Raw genomic sequence first — 23065 nt, 5'->3', positions numbered from 1 at the left:
CATGGATACTTAAAATGTTGACCCTTTGTGGGGGACGTACCAGAAGGAGTGGACGGACCTATGTATCCCATTTTCATACCAGACCTTGGGTTAATAAAAATATTGTGATGTGTGTAATATGAAGAGAACTAGCCGCTTATTTCGGATTTTATAATCGTTTTGGTTATTCAAAACTTCGACCCTTTGTGAGGGAGGTACCAGATGCAATGGTCCGATCTCTACCACCTTTTTAAGGGATCTTGTGTTGATGGAAATATTGAGATGTACCAAGTCTGAAAGGTATCGGATGTAAATTTCGTGTTTTTGTTAGCTTCAGGGATATTCACAAATTTGACTCTTTGTGGGGGAGGTACCAGAAGGAGTGGACCGATATATCCCATCTTCACAGCAGATCTTGTGTTAGTAGAAATAATGGGATGTGTGAAATATGAAGAGAACCGGATGCTTATTTCGGATTTAATAATTGTTTTGGTTACTCAAAACATCGACCGTTTGTGGGAGAGGTATCAGCAAAAATGGTCCAATCTCTACCACATTTTTAAATGATCTTGTGTTGATGGAAATATTGAGATGTACCAAGTCTGAATGGAATCGGATGCAAATTTCGTGCTTTATAAGCTTCATGGATATTCAAAATTTTGACCCTTTGTGGCGGAAGTATCAGAAGGAGGGGCCCGATATATCCCATTTTCACAGCAGATCATGTGTTAGTAGAAATAATGGGATGTATGAAATATGAGGAGAACCGAATGCTTATTTCGGATTTAATAATCATTTTGGTTATTCGAAACTTTGTGCCTTTGTGGGAGAGGTACCAGAAGAAATGGTCCGATCTGTACCATCTTTATAACAGATCTTGTGTTGATGGAAATATTGAGATGTACCAAGTCTGGATGGAATCGGATGTTAATTTCGCGTTTTATAAGCTTCATGGATATTCAAAATTTTTACCCTTTGTGGGGAAGGTACCACAAGGAGTGGACTAATATATTCCATATTCACACATGATCTTGGGCTAGTAAAAATATTACGATGTGTGTAATTTGAAGGCTATCGGACTTTTACATCACATATTATATAAGAGTTATATTTATTCAAAATGTTGAACCTTTGTGGGGTAGGTACTTGATGGTGTGGACCGATATTGTCCATTTTCGCACCTGAGCTACCACTGATGCAAATAATAGGATTCGCAAGGTTGGAGCAAAATCGGATTATCCTTTCTCTTTCTGGGCAGTAAATTATTTTCTTTGAAAATTGCGGCCCTTTGTGTGGGAGGTACCCGAAGCAGTGGACCGATATATCCCATCTTCATACCAGACCTTGAGTTAATAAAATTATTGTGATGTGTGTAATTTGAAGGCAATCGGACACTTACATCACATTTTATAAGACTTATAATTATTCAAAATTTTGACACTTTGTGGGGCAGGTGCTTTATGGAGTGGACCGATTTTGTCCATTTTCGCACCTGACATGGCACTAATGCAAATATTAGGATTCGCAAAGTTGGAGCAAAATTTTTAATTATCCTTTCTCTTTCTGTGCAGTAAATTATTTTCTTTGAAAATTGCGGCCCTTTGTGTGGGAGGTGCCAGAAGGTGTGGTCCGATATTGCCCATCTCCGAAGTCGATCTAAGTTTGATAATAATATTATGATGTGGCAAGTTTGGATCAAATTGGATACTCCCTTCGAGAGTTATAGCACCAGTCAGACAGACAGATGGACGGACGGACAACGCTAGATCGATTCCATGATATATACCCTCCAAAGTCCTTTGGTTATTGGAAATAGCTCCTATATGTAAAACAAATTCCTGTATACTCATTGCGCGGGAGATTTGAATTTGTTTGCGCCAATATTTATTCAAATTTCAACAATGTTATCAAACACCCAACAAAAATAAAAACAACAATCACCCCAAAAGAGGAAATTCCATTATTCACTACTCAAAAAAAAATACAAAAAAAAAATCATGGCGCTAAAACAAACATTAGAAACGTGTGGAATTTCAAAACCCCCCAAATAAATTGAGGTCATAAATTTAAAACAAACAAAAACAACAGCAAAAATTCTTATCAAAGGCACAACAAATTTTGCCGAGATTTTCAAAAAAAAAAATAATCGTACAATAAATGCAATATGGGAATATATAAATTTCATGGGTTATCAATCATTTTAGCGCTTAAAATATTTAAATGGAAGAAAATTGTCGCGATCATAAATCCACCTAACCATTCCTCATTCATAATTTAAATGTCATACGAGTCCATATTAAGTTGTCAATATTAAAATGCCAATAAATTAATTACGTACAGAAAAAAAATAAATACCTGACAATTAAACTCTTGATCTTTCGTTAAGTTCATAAAGATAATTTCGAAAAAGAAAAAAAAAGTACTGAAATATAATTGAACAAACACCACCTACCTTATTTTCATCATTGCCGCTATCACACTGCAAAAAAAAGAGAGGCGGGGGGGAAAAGATAAACATTAGTTGCGTTCAAAAAAACAGATTAAAGCGAATTCCGTTTTCAAAACTTACGATATTAAATCCTTTGCCAATATTGTTAACTCTACTGTTTGCCGCCTGTTGAGTTTGATGTTCCAGTTGGTTTAGTTATTGTTGTTGTTGTTGGGAGAGATAGAAAAAAACACAAATTAACGATTAGATTAATGACAGCAGAAAAAATAGGTGGTAATTAAAACGATTTTTATGGAAAGCATTTTAAAAACAGATTAAATCAGCTAATTATGGTCTTAACTACATTTTATGAATTAGCTGATTGTACACTGCGTTGGGGGGCTTGGTTTCCATTCGGGTGATAGCAATGTTAGAATATTAATAGCAAATGAGTGAATGGAGTGGGAATGGGGTTCGTTTGGCTAGTTGTTGTAGTACTGGCTAGTAGTGGTTTATTTTTCCACCACTTGAAACTTGATATGAAGAAGAAACACAAATTGTTCTCAAGTGTTTTATTCGACACCGACAATGGGTGCACACACTAGACAACAATATTTAAATTTATGTTGATGAAAAACGTTCAAATTTAAATGTTAAAAATGTTAGGTTAGGTCGAACGGAAAATACAATATCAAACCTCAAAATGAATGAAAAACTGGTAAACAGGTGAAACGACTCTAAAAATATTATATTATAGTTTAAAGCCTTACGAATAGAATGTTGCAAAATATTAAGAGCAACATTTCAGGTTAGATTGAATAAAAAAATCCTAACCTTAAAATAAAAACAAAAAATATTAGAAAACAAGTAAAATAGTACCCGTCGGATTTACCTTGGGTCAGTAAAAATATTGTTATGTGTGTAATTTGAAGACAATCGGACTCTTACATCAAATTTTGTAAGAGTTATAATTATCCAAAATGTTGACACTTTGTGGGGTAGGTACTTGATGGTGTGGACCGATATTGTCCATTTTCGCACCTGAGCTACCACTGATGCAAATACTGGGATTTGCAAAGGTCGAGCACAGTTGGATTATCCTTTCTTTTCCTGTACAGTATTTTTTTCTTTTTTGGAAATTACGATCTTTTGTGGAAAGAGGTACCAGAAAGAGTGGACCGATATTGTTCATCTCCGAACTCGATCTAAGTTTGACGATAATATTACGAAGTACCAAGTTTGAACAAAATCGAGAGTTACTGTGCGCACCAGCCAGACAGATAGACGAACGGACATCGCTAGATCGACTCCAAGTGTCCTGAAACAGATTGAGTCCAAAAAGACCTAGGGTCTAAAACCGTTATTTCGATGCGGCACGTTTTGGCCGCATCAAATGATACACAGGGTGAGATAAAAAACTGCAACAAAGTCAAACACCATAATTTTTACCTTTTTTTAATTTTACGGAAGGAAAGCAAAAAATGTCGGAAATAGGTTCAAATTTTATAATAAGTTTCGATTTGTTCGAATTGGTCATCTAAGTCACGAATTATGGCCTTCAAACGGCCAATGAAACCGTCACACGCTGCCCGAATGTTGCTCTGCGATATTTTGGCCCATTCCCGGCGAAGCGCTTTCTTGAGGTGATCGACACTTTGGTATTTTTAGTGCCAACGTTGGTTTCCAAAATACACCAGACACAATAGTCTAACGGATTGGTATCCGGAGATTTTGATGGCCATTGTGTGCTAGAAATGAACCTAATTTTGTAACCATTCTTGGGTGGCGCGTGCTGAGTGCGATGGTGCTGAGACCTGTTGGAATGTCCAAGGTCTGTTTGTGTGCCCAAGGTTATATGTTTGTGTGCCCAAGGCTATAATACACCCTCCAGAATATTTTCGCGATAATTTTCGGCGTTTATTCTGATGCCACGATCGATTAACACGAGCGGAGAGCGACCACCGGTGTTATGGCGGCCCACACCATCACCATGGCCGGCGCTTGAGTTCTGGTGGCCAACCGAAGTTGCACATTTTCAGCTGACCTCTTTGGCAAGTAAACACAATCAAAATCGAGTTTCAGCCAAGCGGAGCAACTCTTTACCTCTTTTGAGTCTATTTTCTTTCTATTGCAGTGTAAGTTCTTGCACTTTTTGGAATTTTAATGGCTTTTAATAGCAAAAGATTTATTCACATTTAAATGCTGGAGTGCTCTAACGATAGCCACTTGTGGTTTTCAAGCCAAATATAAAGAAATCACACTATCGCGCTTGAATTCCATTACAAATAACTTTTTTTCTGGCAAATTCTCACCAAAATGCTTTTGTAAGCTTGTAAACAATGTAATGAGCTGTCACTGGAATAATTTTAACAGCTGTCGGACGAGTGGCTTAGAAATGAGAGCAGCCTGAAGTTGGTTGCAGTTTTTTCATCTCACCCTGTATATACCCTCTCTGGTCATATGGCTGATGATATAAAAATTCTTTGTGGTCTTCATTTTTGCATATTTTTTTCTTACTAAGACCTTGACGATTCCTACAATATAAGATCCCGAGGTCGTCAATATGTAATAGAAGACGCCAACATATTTTTTAGATAGATTCAATTCCTCTCATGTCAATATCAAATAACAATGTGGATAGATTGTACTGAATCTCTTCTTTGGAGGAGGTGCTAAAGGTCCAACAGAAAAAAAATATAGAATTCCAAACAAAATATTTAGAAAATATATTAAAATGTATCATTTTGTCACCGGGGATTAGAAATAATCAAATAACCAAAACCTGAAAACCTTCATCAAAATACCGAATATTAGAAGGTGCCCTTATATGGGAACTATACGAAAACGTGTACCTAGATATGCAATGTTATTCTTCCCCCCGGGCTAGAATTCATAACGAACAAATACGGATTTTTAGACAAATTGGTGGAAATTTGTGGCTAAAACTATCAAAATGCCGAAAATCCGGAGGTACCCTTATATGGGAGCTATACGAAAAAGTGGACCTATATATACAGTGTTTCGCCACTGGGACTGGAACACATAACAAACTACAAATACCAATGTTTAGACAAATCCGTTGATAAATGTGACAAAAGTAATCAAAATATCGGTAGTTACCCCTATATGGGGGCTAAAAGAAAACGTGCACCTATATGTACAATGTTCCGCCACTAGAGCTAGAACACATAACGAACTACAAATACCAATTTTTAGGCAAATTACTGGAAATATTTGGCTAAAAATATAAAAATACCGAATATCGGGAGGGGATATCCCAAAACGGGAACCGATATATCTAATTTTCAATACCATCCATCCTAGACACAATGCAAACTACTGCGACAAATTTTAAAGCTCTACATCAAATAATGTGAGCTGTATCGTGATTTCAACAGGCTGAAGGACAGAGAGACGGAATTTAAAAATCGACTTAGAATTTTATGCTGATCATGAATATATATATATATACTTTATGAGGTCTATGACGAATATTTAGAGGTGTTACAAACGGAATGACAAATTTAATATACCCTCCTTTCCAAGGTAGAGGGTATAATGGATGTCAAATAGTATTTTTATTCATCTGGATTTGATTTACTTGAAAAATGTACCCTATGTCCTGCTTTCAAGTACAACCTAACATTATATACTAGAGTCTATGGAAATTCCAGATAAAAATTTAGTAAAAAAAACCCTTGTTTACTTGTATGTGTGTGTGTTTGAATTCCAAACCACACAAAATCACATACAAACATGGTTTTTATAATTTCTTGAGATTAAATTTAGAATTCTTCTAATGGAAATACCTAATTACAGACGTTGTACACACATTTGTAGATATAAATAAATAAGTAAATAAAAATATACATTCAAGTATTTTTTGTTCATATTTGTATATTGTCACAGTAAACAATTCATAATAACTGACATTAACAAATTAAAAGTGTCACTCAAGCCGCCGACGACGCAACGTGTCACTTATCAATGGTGACACCACTTAATTAAAATCAATTTTCTTTCTTTAAAACAAAAAAAAGGAAGCAAATACGAAACAAATTATAAAACAAAGCCAAGTAAATATTTATGAGCAACAAGCGACCAATTAAAATGTAATAATTATAATTATCTATAGCAACAGCAAAAAGAACAAGCAAAAAAAAAATTAAACAAAATTATCAGCTTATGAATAAATAATACCCCTGTAACACGAATGGCATGGGGGGAGAACACACACAAAAAATGTGAAAAGTATTGAAATTAATTTATCAATTTAGTAAGTCAATGACAATAAATTCATTTAATTATATATACTTAACAAATTGAAATATTACAGTCATCAGCGTGGCAGATAACTATCAGATAATAAGTAGTAACCCATCCTCCTCCACGTCCGGTACACAACATCATCAGCTAATAACTAGCGTGTAGCAATAAACTAACTACATAACTAAACTAATTTGACATGTCTATTACACAGAGAGTTGTTGTGGGGGGGAAAACGGGGAGGGTAGAAGGGGAAAATCGTTTACTAAGGTGATTTCAAACAAATGCAAGTCAAATTGTTGTCAATTAGCCGCCTGTTTTTACGGCTAATTGAAAATTTAATGGAACGAATGTGAGTGTCACCAAACCAAACAATCAACCAACCGGCCTTAAGTAAACTTCTTTCGATATTGTTCGCATGCGGCTTTTTTTTTTTTTTTTCTTTTATTAATCGTAAAATAATTATTTTCTTTGGAGTGCGATAAGAAATATTATGTAATTGTTATTTCATTTCATTCAACACAATCTATGGGAGGTATTTCGTGACTTTTTCGAAGTTCCAAAAATCGATTTAAGACATTCACGGCACCTCAGACTAGAATAACTTATAGTCCCCTAAAAATAGAAAGACTTTGGTTGTTTTGAAATAAAAATACTTTGCGGTCTTCTTCGGCATTAAAATACCTTGTGGTCTTTTTCCAAAGGAAGAATTCTTTTATTAAGACTTGAGGATACCTAGACGTATAATATGTGATCTTGAGGTTGTCTTTATTAAATAGAAGACCCCCAAATATTTTATAAGTTAAATAACGCCATGCGTTCTCCAATATCTTATAGAAGTAATAAAGGATTTCGATATGTTATAGAAGACCCTGAGATCCAAAATAGTTGACCCAAAGCTATTTAATGTTTTATACCCAGATAGATACCTAAACGTCTACCATAGAAGACCTCGTGTATATTCTATAGATGTCTTCTATGTTACAACCTAAGGTATTCTATAATCTGTAGAAGTCTTCAACGTGCTATAGAGGCATATATTGTAAGAGATCTTAAAGTCATCTATATGTCTTGAGGTCTGTCCTACGTTATAGAAGAATTTCAGTCCGAATATGTTATGAAAACCTTGAGATCTTCTATGTCTCAAAGAGGACTTTAAGGTCTTCAATGTCTCAAAGAAGATCTCGATGCCTTTTATGCCCCAATGAAGGCCTTGAGGTCTTATATGTCTCAAAGAAGACCTTAAGGTCTTATATGTTTCAAAGAAGACCTCGAGGTCTTCTATGTCTCAAAGAAGACCTCGAGATCTTCTATGACTCAAAGAAGACCTTCTATGTCTTATGGAAGACCTTGAGGTCTTCCATGTGTTATGGAACCCCTTGAGGTCTTCTAAGTTTTATAGAAGACCCTGAGGTCTTCTAAGTCTTGTAGAAGACCCTGAGGTCTTCTATGTTTCAAAGAATACCTTAAAGTCTTTTATTCCTCAAAAAAAAAAAAAAAAAAAAAAAAAAAACTTTGAGCTCTCGAAAGCCTCGAAGAAGACCTTGAGGTCTTCTATATCTCAAAAGAGAACTTTGACGTCTTATATTTCACAAAGAAGACTTTTATTTCTCAAAGAAGACTTTGAGGTCTTCTATGTCCCGAAGAAGACTTTGAGGTCTGGAAAGCCTCGGAGAAGACCTTGAGGTCTTCTACGTCTCAAAGAAGTCTTTGAGGTCTTCTATGTCCCAAAGAAGACGTTGAGGTCTTCCATGTCTCAAAGAGGGCTATGTCTCAAAGAAGACCTTGAGTTCTCCTATGTCTCAAAGAAGACCTTGAGGTCTTCTATGTCTTAAAGAAGACTTTGTGGTCTTCTATATTACAGAGAAGACCTAGAGGTCATCTATGTCTCAAAGAAGACCATGAGGTTTTCGGTGTCTCAAAGAAGATCTTGAGGCATTTTATATCTCAAAGAAGACCTTAAAGTCTTCTATGCCTCAAAAAAGAGCATGAGGTCTTCTATGTCTCAACGAAGACCTTTTTCTTTACAGCTCTTCTCGCATTTCTTCTACTTTATAAGAAGCATCTCTTGTCTACCTCGAGCTTGGATTGCTTTTAAATACCTTCCATTAAAAACCAAACGTAAACGGGATGGTGTCGTTGCCCTTAAAACAAAACAAAAAACTTACATCACTTAAACGATCCTTGTGATCGCTGTTGCTGCTGCCGCCGCTGTTGCCACCAACTGAAGACAACATATCCTTCTGGTGTTGCTGCTGCTGTTGTTGTTGTTGTGCATGATGATGAAGTTGATGCTGATGTTGAAGATGTGAATGAAGTGAATGTTGGTGGTGAAGATGCTGCTGCTGGTGTTGGTGCTGCTGCTGTTGCTGATGATGATGTTGCTGCTGCAGTTGCTGATGTTGTTGCTGCAGCTGTTGCTGCTGCTGTAATTGCTGTTGCAATTGTTGCTGATGATGATGTTGCAACGGCGTATGATGCGGATGACCTGGATGTTTACCACCAGCCGTTGGTCCAGCCATTAATGCACCCATGGGTGAAGCACTCGTCGAATGGGGTGGCGGCGGACCTATTGAGCCAGGACCTCCTGCCAAATGATGCGGCAGCATATGATGTCCATGAGGATGGCCGTGAGGTGGCGGTGGCAGGGCATGATGATGGTGATGTAAATCTTTTTGATTTATTTGCGCACCAATCGAATTGGCCACTGTTGGCGATGCTGCTGCTGCCGGCGGCGGAGGCTGTGCTGATGTTGTTGTTGCCGGGGAAGCTGAAGAGTGTGGCGTCTGTTGTGAAACGACATTGCCCGTCGATGGCGGTGTTGCAGCCATATTTGTTATAAATTCATTACTACTATTATTGTGCATCTTTTGATCCATTAAATGTGCGTTTGATTTCTGCAAAAGAGAGAGGAATGCATTAAAAAGGGGGTTCTAAAAATTATATCTCATTTTGGGTGTGTGTTCAAAATCCCTGGTAGATTGGGATTTTGAACACCAGGTGGGGTTACTTACATTAAATGCTCCTCCTGGTATACTGCTGCCGGCCAATGAAGACATTGACTTAAAGGAAGGTGGCCCCAGTCCAGGATGTGGATGTATACTATTTGATTTAAAGTTATCACTTGCGCCTGTGGCACCCAGACTGGGATGTAGGCCCATGGATGCTGCATGCGGATGCAGTTGTTGCTGCGGTGATTGGCCAGGGCTGGCTGTCAATTTATCCATTAAATTGCCAGTCATTGCCGGTGAGGCAGCAGCGGAGGAAGGTGTGGGCCCTTGACTGGAGTTGGCCGCCATGGAGGGGCTGTTTACCATATTTGGTGTTAGAGGAGTTGTGCTACCACCAACCATCACAGATGATGACGAGGACGTTGCTGGTGCTGGTATTTGCGTCCCCAGGTGAGACTGGCTTCCAGTTGCCACAGCGGACGAGATATTCGCCGCCTGGGATTTTGTGCTTTTATCATTTGAGTTGCTGCTGCTATTCATGGAGACTTTAGAAGTCGCCACTGCTGTGTTGGATATGGAGGTGGTGGTGGTGGTATCCATGGAATTTGTGGCATTGGAATTTGGTAGGGAGGAAGGAGTTGTTGGTGTTGCACCCATTGCTCCAGTTTGTGTCTGTGTGGCTGAGCCCAAAACAACAGATGATACCTGTTGCTGTCCCAGATCGACAGCATTACTGCCATCACATGTATCCATCATAATACTGCTATCGTTGCCATTTTCGGTGGCACTAGGAGATGCGTTGTGATCTTCACTACCGGTCCGATCCGAGACACCGGCATCGCCATTGTGTTGACTAAACGCTGTGGATGCTTGTTGGCCACTACCATCCTTCCAGGATGCTATTGTGGTATCCATGGGTATGGGTGGGGTGGGTGAAGCTGTGCTTTTCGCCAATGCACCGTTGTTGGTGTCAGGTGTCGCCGCACTTGTTGGTGGTGGTGTTGGTGTTGCTGCTGCTGCAACGCTGGCCATATTGACATCTGTGGAAACACTTAAATTATTGCTAATGTTATTCCCACTACTGGTGTTACTGTTGCCGTTTGTGTTGTTGTTGCTGCTGCTGTTATTAACCATCATCATGGAATGATTATTGGCATTCATTGTGGCCATACGAGTACTGTTATTATCCTTGTGATGACTACCGGTAGTACTGTTTGTGTTGTTGTTATTGTTATTCGGTGTCGTCATCATCATGGGGTTTTCTTTTTGTAAATTATGTTGCTGTTGTAGTTGTTGCTGCTGATGATGGTGGAGATTATGATGATGGTTGTTGTTATTATTGTGATTAAGATTTAACGAGCCCAAACCAGTGACAACTCCAGCCGTAACTGTAGCACCAATACCACCATTATTGTTGTTGCTGTTATTATTATTGTTGTTGTTGTTGTTGATATTTCCAACGCCTCCACCACTTCGTATTGGATGCGGCTGTCCTGTATCAATGATCTTTGGCATTTTGATTTCCTCAATGCTATACGTGCATGTCAGCTCCTCCAGCGCTGACAGACGTTTCTCTTTGCGTTTTTGGCCCAATTTAATTGCAAACTGTTAAGTTGCACAGAGAGAAAAGCAGATGAAGAAGAAAAAGGGAAGAGAAAAAAAAAACAATTAATTAATTACCAAGTTCAATTTGCATGGGGCAAGGTTAATAACATGTAAATATGGTTCAAAGGGTTATCATCCAAATTGGCTCAGCCCATCACCCACATAGATGTTGGGTGAGCACTTGAAGGGAATTTACTCAACAATGACAAATTGTCAATTCTTCAAAAGCTGTTTATGCCCTGGAGTGGTCACAATTAGAAACGCTGTCCTTGCATAAATGCGTTAGTAGTATAATGAGACCCTCCTCCAGCCATAATACATTTTCTGTTTGTATTTTATAAAAAGACCTAAGATTCTGGCTTTCTATGAGATAGTTGTCGGTTCTCTTATAACAAGGAAATCTGGTATTCTACACTATAATAAGATATTCCGATTTTCTGTAATGTGTCCCTTTCGTTTCTATGAAAGGAAGGGCCTTCTGACCTTTTGACCCATCTGGGTTTGTTTGAAAAGCCTTTCCGGTTATGATAAGAAATCCTCTGCTCGAAAAGCAGTGAATATATTCTTGACTACAAGATTGGGGATAGATGCGAATTAAGGATAAAAGTCTCGAACTAATAATGAAATGCAAGTGGATCCGTAACCGAATGAACAATATATATGATAGCTATAGCTATATCTGAACCGACATCACCAAATTTGACATACTAGCTTCTAGACTCAATTCGGTCGCATGTGCCAAATTCCATCCCAATTGGGCAAATATTAGACGTTTGGTGTACATTAAAAGGTAAATCGGACGAAGTTATATATGGGAGCTATATCCAAATCTGAACCGATCTCGATAAAATTTAGCAAAGGTATTTCTGAGCTGCATTTCATGTATTTCCCCAAATACTGTTGTTACAGAATGCATATTACGGCTGTGGAGTACAAAAATAACAAATCGGATGAACAAGATATATGGGAGCTATAGCTATATCTGAACCGATTTCGATCAAATTTGGCATACTTATTTTCAGGCCTAATTTGGTTGCTTGTGCATAATTCCATGCTATTCAAGCTGATATTACACGTTTGTTGCACAATAAAGGGCAAATCGGACGAAGATATATATGGGAGCTATATATATTTTTTTACCTATTATCTCCAATTTCCAATAGGGTCCGTCCTTGGGTCAAACAAATGTTGTTTGGAAAATTTCATCTCAATCGGATAATAAATGCGACCTGCATTTTGTTCACAAGAATACATGGACAGACGGACTGACATGCATAAATCAACTCAGAAAGTGATTCTATGGAGATCATCAAAAGTAACTATGGGTCTATCTAGCTTCCTTCTCCATGTCACTATGTGGTGTAGGGTATAAAAACGATAAAAGGTCTACCGAGTTGCTACCTGTATAGCAATCACCTCCCCCTGAGATCCTTGATAAGTCATCGGAGATCCCTTCCAAGGAAGACTCCTCATATATCCATTGGAGCCAGTGTACGGGTGTAAGGGGGAACATCCCCCGAAATAGAAAAACGAAAAAAAAAACCGGAAACAAAAATAAAACAAAATGTCTAAGGTTCCTTTGTTCCTTTGTCGACAAGGTCCCTCTGAGATCCTTGAAAAAAGAAAAAGGCATCTATGACGCCTTCAAAGAGATATAGCCCATAGTCCAATGGAGCCAACCTCATCAAACAGATTCCGCCTCCCTATGGCTAAAGCCAGACTGCCAAAAAAATAAATAATCGGGGGCCTCCCGATAGTGCACCGAATTTGCAGTGGAACAATTTTGTCTCTGCCCAATCGTAAAAGACGCTTCTTCGACAAGGACACCTTAAGAATTTTAGTCAAATGTTAAAGCAGAAATTCAAAAGATCTTCACTGAGATCTTTGAAAAGAATTTGAAATCATCAGTGACCGTTTCGACGAGATATACCCTATATATACAATTAAGCCAGATTTCTATACATATTACACTTGAAAAATGTTCATGGTGTACTCGGCAAATCTGAAAATATGAAAAAATCGAGGGGAAAAGTCCCAGGAGCAGGCGATGTGGGTAAATAAAATCTGTGCAGTTTTAACATTCCTTTCTTGGACAAGGACTTCTAATAAGGAGGCAGATGATGCACCCCAAATTATCCCATAGGGGCATATCGATGAAACGGATGGCTCTCGTGCGACTCTCCCTTTTCGGGATATCATATTGTTGAAACAACGCTGCGAATTGATGAAGCCTGTCCTGTTTAAATGATTGTTTCTTTCACAATGACTTTCTGTTGGAATTTGGAGTGGATCTTACATTTGGGGAAAGACGAAGGGGTGTATCAACATATAGCCAATATATGTTTCGATCAAAAAGGATTCTCTTCCCAGCCTGGAAAAAAATTTCACCACGAATTTTCCGATGAGGAAGAAATTGTGGAAAAGTAAAATTTCGACAGGAAGATCTCAAAGGCCAAGAAGCCCTTCCTTGGGAAGGAATTTGCGTTTTTTTTACATTATTTGTAAAAGTGAAATAATGCGAACATGAAAATCTTTGTCTTGTTCTAACAGGCATCCCTTGTCTTATATAGAATTGGGGATGATCAGATTCGCAAATTGGTAATTTGAGAAAATACATTCCGATAAACCAAACTGACGTGGACTTTGGAATGAGGAACGATTCGTCGCAGTGTAAAAATATTACTTGAAGACCTCGAAGACAAAAGAGCCGTTCTTTGTGAAGGACCCAAATTTTCAAATTGGGTACATTGGGGAAGTACGAGGGGATGTACCCCCATATACCTAAAGGTCAATCATGTCACACGGATTTCTCTCTTAGCGCGACGAAAAAATCTCACAGCTTTTCCGATGAGGGATATATTTATGCGTGGAGAAAATGAAACACGAAGACCGCTCCCCTGATGGCTATTGTCTTAGCTTCGGGGTCAGCAGGGGAGAAGTAAGCGGAAGGTGAAAAATGTTTAAAATATATTGCCCCAAGTAATGGAACTCTCCAAGGCTGAATTTATCGAAAAGATGACGGAAGAACATATCCCGTCCAGTATGGCTTCCGATTTCTTCCCCATGCTACAGAAAAACGAGGTGACAATTATATCCAGTGGAAAAATTGCAACTTTGAAATGAAGCCGTTCAAGACTGAGGTTATCAAAAGTCCGAGTTTATGGGAACGAAAAAAAAGAGTATGACTTCTTTAAACAGAATATCCACTCCTCAAAAATATTGAATAAGCGCATTCTAGCAACTGGACTCGAAGAAGAGTTTGGCTCAGAAGCAGGTCGATACTACCGGGAACTCTGGGTACGAGGTACCCTGCGGAATCACCCATCATCGATAGATCTCCCTTAACCAGAAGATCTTTCGGGACGCTGTTGGGGACACATACCAGCCATTCTGGAAGAAAATTGAGACTAAAATTAAATTTCTTCTGGTAATGAACAGTGGAGCATCGAGTGTGCTCAAAGCTATTGAAATTGAGAAAACCTTTACTGGCAAGAAGACCTACCGGGGGACGACAAGCGATTCCAGATTCTCCGAAAATAAATGGTAAATAGATGAATGAGATCATTCATAAGGGAGCTAATCACAAAGTCCATAAAAGTGTCATAAAATGTTCATCTAAAAAAAGCTCAGATATACAGGACCAATTTAGGTCACTAATGTTCTCAGATCCCTGTGGATCATATAGGATGAAGAAAGAAGAAAGAGGAAATAGTCATATTCATATTTTGCGATAAAGTCCCAAAGGCCCATAAACTACTACACTGATTTTTAGGGAATCGTGACATCCCTTGATATAGAATTTGAGAAATTTGTCCTGACGGTCTAATAACCAATTTTTGCGGAGGCGACCTATCGCTGGAACTATTCTATAATATGCCACAATTGGCTATCCTGAATATTGCAAACAAGTCCCCAATAAATTCCCATTGAAAAATAGGTCAAATGTACAACGAAACTCATTCACAAAAAAAAACTACAAACTGCCCCATTTAATGTTTACTCACCTCCAAATCTTCATAGGATTTAAATTCCAATATTGCAAAACCATCAATGATTTCCTCCTCCAGCACCGGTGATCGGGGCAAACGTCGTCGCACTGGCGGCGGTGGTCGTGGTATTGGCTTATCACGCGGCAGTAACAGTGTCGATGAGGATGATGTCGACAATAGGTCTTCGTCCAACGATTCACCTTCACTGTCACTGGGACTGGCCATAATGCCCGAATGGCAATCCGGCGAATGGGGAGGATTCAATAGCAATGATGCAATACTGTCTGTGGGTGGTAGTAGGGCATTGTTGTTGGCACTACTACTGGAACTTGTTGTAAAAATGCCACTAGAATTGTTGCTATCTTCGCCCATGCTGTTAGCACTGCTGGCCTGATAGAGATGTTGGTTATTGGTGCCGGTTGTGGTGGCGGTGACGGCCGACGATGTTGGTGTGGTATTTGTGGAGGCAATACCCGACGATGAGGATGATGACGACGAGGACGATGATGATGACGAGGAAGAGGACGTTAATGTGGTGGCACCAATAACATTGTTGGCGCTGTTCGCGTTGCTGCTGTTGTTGCCGCTACTGTTGTTGACATTTGTGGCCACCGTCGTATTGATAATGGCATTAGGAAACTGTGTACTATTATTACTACTACTGTTGTTGTTGTTCGAATTTGTGGAATTGTTGCTGCCATTGTTGTTGTTGTTATTATTACTACTACTATTATTATTGTTGTTGTTATTGGAGCTGGCATTGGCAGCCGAGTTATTGCTGTTCGCTGTCGTATTAGTCGCACTGCGATTATCACGTTCAGCCTGTAGCCTGAGGGCCCGTTCCCTTCGCCTTTTCTGCTGCCTCTGCTGTTTTGCATTTAGGGAGGAGGAAGAATTGGAATTGCTGCTCACATTGCCATTATTGTTCGTGTTGGAAGTGTAACCGTTTGTTGCCGAATTTGCGGCTGCTGCCGCCGCTGCTGCGGCCACAATTGAAAGCTCAGTGTCGGAGTCGAAGTCACTGTTATTGGCAGCAGCAGCAGCAGCACCTGGTGCTGAGGAACCGCTGATGTTGTTAACAAAAAAGTTTCCTCCCGCCGAGCCACTGGAGCCTGCGGCAGACCCTGCAATATTGCCAGCACCACCTGTGCCACCCATTATTTGGAGATTCGATGAGTTGTTGCTGGTGGTGTTATTCAATAAATTTCCTGTTGATCCTGCCATGAGGACACCCATGCCGCTGCCACTGCCGCCATTGCTGCCACTGTTCATGGCGTTTTGTGCTGCTGTTGGTGGGGGTAAATGCAATTGATCGCCACCCAATGATTGGCCTCCTCCACCTGTGACAATTAGGCCACCTGTACTACTGTTAGCTCCAGCAACGCTGCCACCGACCGCATTCTGTTGCTGTTGATGCTGCGGCGGCACAGCCAAACTATGAGCGGAATTAGGTGGTAAATGATTGGACCCAGGCGGCTTTTGATCTTTTTGGCTGCTACTGCTGTCCATAACGGGATGATGAGCGAAGAAGATTTAAGGTAATTTATTGCTTTTGAAACAAGACAACATGATAGGTCATTAGATGGAGACCCAGTTTTGCAAATGAGTTATGTTGTCTGTCTATCTGGCTGTATGCCTGCCTGCTTGTCTGCCTGAGCGCCTGTCGCTTGTGGGTGGTTGGTTGCAAAAAAAATGGCTAATCTATGGCAATCCTAAGCCTAAAAGCACAAAAAATCCGATAAGGGGAGGCAGCCCAGGGAGGTCGGGTCGGATTGTCGTCGTTTCGAGGAAGATGCAACGAAGCCAAAGGTAATGAGGAAGTAGACAATCTCAAGTAGACAACGACGACAACAACAATGTTGGTCGTCTTTTTTTTTCTATCGACGTTGTTGTTGCTGTGTGTTCTTCTTTTTTGTAATATATATGTTCTTGGTAGTTGATGGGTTCCACCGGGGTGTATATTGGGAGGGGACAGGAACTGACGACGCTGGGAACACTCGTTGAGGCAAAAAAAATAATGAACCAAACGGAAGAACTCCACTTGAGTAGAAGACACAAAAAATCGATGAATATTCCCGTCGTGCCTTTGTCGCCCCCGTTGCTGCTGCTGATTTTTCTTTTGATAGCCGCTCTATTTTCTTGTGGGCTTTCGTCTAAATATTTTCCAAGACGAGAAGTAATGGTATTAAGCAGCTACTGCCCGTTGTTGATTTAATTATTCTCGACAAAAAGGAAAATAGTTTCCAATTTTTGTTATTTTTTTAGTTCTTCTGCAGCCAAATTTTGCCAATGTTTTTTCTTTCTTTCGCTTTTTTCACTGACTTTACACGACCGCCGTAAGTAAATTCACCACAATAATCTTTTTTTATTAATGCTTCTGCTTCTTCTTCTTCTTTTTTTCGTTTTATTTTCTTTTCAATTTAATCATATTTTCATTTGCTGCTTTATTACAAGGAGAAGAACTAATTAAACAGAATAAAACAAACACACACACACAAAGAGCACTGAGGTTTTAGTAAACTTTTTCTGCTTTTTTCCATAATTTATTGTATATTTTATGATGTTTCTTTTATTTTGTCTCTTCCGTTTATTTTTTCATTTTATTCATGTATGTTTTTTTTTTGCATTTCTCATCTTTTTTATTATTGACATAGCGCCCGTTCGTAGTTTATAGAGCACCTCTAGTTGTCTCTTTCTAGCACATCACTACTTGTTTTGTTATGCTTTTTTGTTTGTTTGTTTGCTTGCTTGCATGAATCTCTGTCATGTGTGAGTATGAATTTTTGTTCTCTCTTTCTCTCTCTAGTTCTCATGTTATTATTATTATTGTTGTTATTTTTATTATTGTGCCGATGAGGATGTTTGGTGGTGGTGTTCTTGTATACCAGCAACATCTACTCTATTCTAATCAAAATAATAGGAACATAGGAAATATACAAAGCAAAAAAGAAAAACTAACATCAAAAAGCCCGGTGTCAAAAAGTTACCATTTACACGCCAAGTAAGAGAGGAGGCAGAGAGAAACGAAGCAAGAGAGTTCAAGTTGTCAATCTCAAAATGTAGTAAATTGGTATTTATGTTGTGCCGTGTTGTGTGAGTGTGTCTTTTTGTTGCATACTTTGAAAGAAGGAAGCAAAATAATATGTATGCCAAATGAGAGTAGTGATTGAAAGATGGATGTCGGTATTGTTGTTGTTATTGTCGTTGTTATTCATTTTTGTTGTTTTGCCTTTTTGAAAAGGGATAGATTCCCAATTGGGGTCCTAAATAATTCACTTAGAAAAGTTTTGTTTTGAAAACATTTTTACTTGGATAGAAAAGGTAGGTTCGAATTTTTATCGCAGATGACCTTGAATGTGTGGTTGCAGAGATGGGAAACAATGGGATATTTAAATAATTGCTTAAATATGGGGCTGATAAAAAATGTCATTAAATTTAGTAAAAATATTCAAAGTTCCAAATATAAGATTACTAGACATTAGACATTTTTAGAAAATGTTGATGTAATTGGAAAGAAATTTAATTAGAAGTGGGGCAGATCGACTAAAGAGGAGACACACTTTCTTAAGAATGAATAGGGGACTGAAGCTATTAAGTGGGACTTTTCTGCATAGATGACCTACAACAGGTTTAAATCAATGGTTCCAATAATTATATAGGGCAAATATTACCCTCTGTTGTAAGCCAAATATAAGTGAAATTGAAGACTTTCATTCATGTATTGCAAGTTCCAGTGAAAGGAACAATTTCCTGCAGATGATTTAGGGTCGCATGAAATTGAAAACTTTCATTCATGAATTGCAAGTTGCAGTGAAAGGAAAAATTTCCTGCAGATGATTTTGTTTTGGTACGTATATCCTCCACATAAACATTATTTGAAATTAAGGCAAAATATTTGGAGCATTTCCGGGCGGTGCAAGCATTTTAGAATAATGAGGAATCATATGATAAGAGAAGCACATAGAACCAATTTTAGTAAGACCGAATCAAATTAGGCAAGTTTACTTGCAGCAAGTCCATGCTTGCAGGCAGGAAAGAGAGGTAAGAGGATAGAAACGGAAAAAACTGCTCTTACTGTCATACCTAGTCTAAATCAGGACTAAAAAATATTTCAATTTTTTCTAATGGATTTTTTTTTAATTTAATTGTTTTGAGTTAACCACATTTTTTATTCCTAATGGATACAAAACCTTCCTGATATTTTTTTCTTGGTTATGCCAATATTGGAATTTTTACGAAATTATTAACTATTTCAAACTAAATTAAATAATTATAATTTGAAATTTTAGCACTGGATGGTGGATTTTGAAAATGACCTGATTTCCAGCGTCTAGGTCTAATTCTATATCCCCATATTACTGGGAATAGCTTATCTTGATAGAGATCTCTAATACTTTTTGTGCTATGACATCAAAGACGGTTCTATTTCAATCACATATTTGATTGACGGCAAATAATACACTAGGAATTTCTTGAAAATCTGCTGGAAATGAGTCAAAAGGAATAGTCACCCTACATCTTTTCCATTAAAATCTGCATTTTCCACCATTATTTAAACGTTTGCAATATCCCCATAATTCCTGCAGGTTTATTTTTTTGGCCTTATAGATCCCTAAGGAAACAAGGGATCGATAGTGACAATTCACAACATTATCAATTAAGGGCTTAAAAATGCAAGGCTTTTCTTCTTCTTTTTCGCAGAGAAAGAGCATACTATCATCAATCACTCGGGTCAATACAGAACAATGAATCTTCTCTCCGTTATATGTCAACACGATTTGTCCTCGTTGGAAAGAGCAATGTTTTCCGAATTGAAGAAATGTAAATTTGCAACAAATTATTTACACCAAGAATTACGCACGACAGAAAAACCGCGCCACAACAAAAAAAAAAAATGAAACGATAATGACCACACGAAGAATGATCTTCACATACATACAATAAAAAAACAATAATAATAAAACAATATAAAGAAACGAAAAAAAAACATTTGGAGAAGATACACACGAAAAAATAAACAATACGCACACATTTAACCAAAGAACACACGTACGAACGTACGGAGGGGCATAGAGGAGCTTAGCCAAAACATTTTAACGTGTTGTGTAGATCTGTGTGTGTGTGTGTGTGTTTTGGTCGGTGGAGGTGTGGGGAGTAGTAGGATGATGGAAAGATGATGAGAAGAAAAAAAAACATTGCAAGTTTATTAACCGCAAAAGAAATACTACAACAACACCGTCAGCAATCATGGAATAGTAATAAAACGTAGAACAACAATATATAAAAAACGGCAGCAGCAACAATAACTTCCAAACTTCATTAAATTAAATGTTGACTGTGTGTGTCTGCTGGATGGCTAGCTAGCTGGCTGTACATGGGCCGGTCATTTGGGTTTAATTTTTTTGTTTTATTTTTGGCTCCTCTTTTCAATTTATCATTTTCACAAACTTTTGTAAATTTACTATGTAGTTAATTTAGCATTAATTTTTTGGGTTATTTGTTTTTCACATTATATTGTTGTACAAAAACAACACAACATTTTACATGCTCATTGTAAGCAACATAAATTATATCTCAAAAGAACCGATACACTACGAGAGGACCGAGGACGACACGATTACACAAAAACAAGAAGGAGTAGGAGGCTGAGGCATAAAGGACGGCGGTTCCTTAATTCCTTCTCTTTGAATGTACGACACACTGGCAAGCACGCACACACATATTCTTTATTTCTCTTTTATCTATTTCCTCTGTTTCTTTTGATTCTTCCTCTTTTCTTTCTCTCTTCTATCAACTTTTTCGACAACCTTTTGCAAAATTATGCCAAAGCGTACACTAAAAACACACATATGAGCCAAACAACACACAAACACACATTTTTACTCCATTCGTTGTCGCACCAAACTCACACACACAGAGATTCACACTTCTTCTTCACACACACACGCACACAAACACAGCATGTACATGCCAGTGAAATAAAACGAATGAGAAAAAAACGCGACGTGAGGAGAGCAACCGCAGATGTAAATTAATGTAATTTTCCATAGAATTTTTCATTATTTTCTCACAACTAATCCTTGCACTTAACACCGATTTACATCGTACCCATCTTCAGTGGGCCTTCTTGCATTTTGCCATTTTAATTTTCTTTTCGATTTGTGTATTTATTTTTAATTACATCGTCGTCGCTTTGCGTTTTTTGCTTGCTTTTCGTTAGAAAAATATATGAACTTTTTGTGTGTGTATTTCTTACATCGTTTCGTTACATTTACTATTTCATTCGTCACATAGGTCTATCTCTGTCTGTTTCTCTGTTTTCGTATGGGCTTGTATGTTTTTTTCACGGTTTAGAGGAGCGAGCATCCACAATCCATCCCGCTGTGAAAACATGCATTAAGAGTAGAAGGCAAAGAAAAAAAAAAGAAAAACGAAAGAAGAGTTGAAAATTTTCTCAAGTTTTTCTTCGACGATTTGATACGAATTGCTGCCAGTAAATCACAGATATTCCATACTTTTTTGATTGTGCATTGTGCGCTTAATGTTTGAACGAAGCTTTTGACACTTTTTATTAATTATTTTCCACTTTTTTATTGTTTTTTCTAACCGAAACAAATTTTCTACGCCCGAGAGAACGAACGCTTATACGATTGTTTAATTGTGAATGGTTGTCTTTGTTCCGAAGCGTTTGACAGATGACAATTAGCGGCTATTGGGAATGTTTGTGAATGCAATCACAATGGTCGAGGGATTTGCACAGAGTTGCATTTCGTGGATTGTATGAAATGTTTGATGGCTGATTTGATGTTGAAAATTTAGGCAAGTTTTTAGTGATTTTTATAAAGATAAAGTATGTCAATGATGAAATGTCACAAGAATATTTCAATAATTTGGCTTTTTATTAACGTGTTTATATCAATCATTTATATTGGTTATTGCTTTATAATGGTTTATTTGAAGCTTAAATCAGAAAAGTAATGACCCAAGGGGCTGGTTCTAGTTCAATGAAAATATGAAAAATATATTTCGTTTATTTATTCTCGTTTATATATTCTCGCTCTGGAGGCAAAACATCGTACGTATAGGTTTTGTATAGACCCCATATCACGCTACTTCCCGATGTTAGTATTTTGATGATTTTTGCCACAATTTTCCACGGAATAGTTTAACAATTGATATATGTGGGGTCATAATGGGTTATAACTCGTTTGGCGAAAAATTGTATGTATAGTTCCATGGTTTTATTATAGCCCCTTTAAAACGTTACCTCCCGATATTCGGTATTTTGATGGTTTTAGTCACATTTTTTCCACGGATTTGTCTAAAAATTGGTACTTGTAGTTCGTTATGGGTTCTAGATTCGGTGGCATAACATTTTTTTTGTTTCTTTGTCTAATGGTGGAGGGTATTCGGCCGTGTGGAAGTTAAAATCTATTTACTTGTTTTCATATGTTTCCAAAATTGTAATAGGAGTCTCCTTGGGGATAACCACTACTACCAAAAAGCTTCAGTTATATAAAAAAAATATTTTTGAAAATACTTCAATTGAAATATCTATAGTAAATTAGTTATTATTGTTGTTCGTTTATCGTTGCAAAAACTTTTACATTCTTGCAGTTATGGAACAGACCAACTTTCTTTAAACCATGGTATAAATGTTTTTATGCGTCTCGAACTGTGCTTTTGGTTAAGTATTTGTTTAAATAAAAAGGAAATGCTTAAATTAATTATATTTTTTACCAAAGAGCTATAATTTATTACATTTCTAAGGGTGCAAGTACATAAAAGGCTTGAAGTCAAGGCTAGGCATATTAATGTCAAGTTATAATGGATAATGACGGCAGGAT

General features: G+C 37.9%; 1 protein-coding gene across 14 annotated transcripts in view; it reads right to left on the bottom strand.

The window, feature by feature from the left end:
* LOC101891151 (mucin-12) overlaps positions 1-21899 on the bottom strand; it is a 133090-nt gene extending 111191 nt beyond the window's left edge. For 2 of the 14 annotated variants that reach the window (XM_011296861.3, XM_020039242.2), the window contains exons 1-6: positions 21734-21899; positions 15234-17657; positions 9688-11229; positions 8842-9570; positions 2549-2593; positions 2432-2458 (exon numbers count right to left, since the gene is read on the bottom strand). In XM_011296861.3, coding sequence (XP_011295163.1) covers positions 2432-2458; positions 2549-2593; positions 8842-9570; positions 9688-11229; positions 15234-16727 — 3837 coding nt within the window. In that variant the 5' untranslated portion in view covers positions 16728-17657; positions 21734-21899. Of the gene's footprint in view, positions 1-2431; positions 2459-2548; positions 2594-8841; positions 9571-9687; positions 11230-15233; positions 17681-18177; positions 18336-21289; positions 21454-21474; positions 21600-21733 lie in introns of those variants that run through there. The other 12 variants (XM_020039230.2, XM_011296845.3, XM_011296847.3 and 9 more) reach the window with 12 other exon arrangements.
* Positions 21900-23065: the final 1166 nt, after the last annotated feature.

This window comes from Musca domestica, unplaced genomic scaffold, assembly GCF_030504385.1.
Source record: "Musca domestica strain aabys unplaced genomic scaffold, Musca_domestica.polishedcontigs.V.1.1 2, whole genome shotgun sequence".
Classification (NCBI taxonomy): domain Eukaryota; kingdom Metazoa; phylum Arthropoda; class Insecta; order Diptera; family Muscidae; genus Musca; species Musca domestica.
This window is presented reverse-complemented; position numbering and strand designations above follow the sequence as displayed.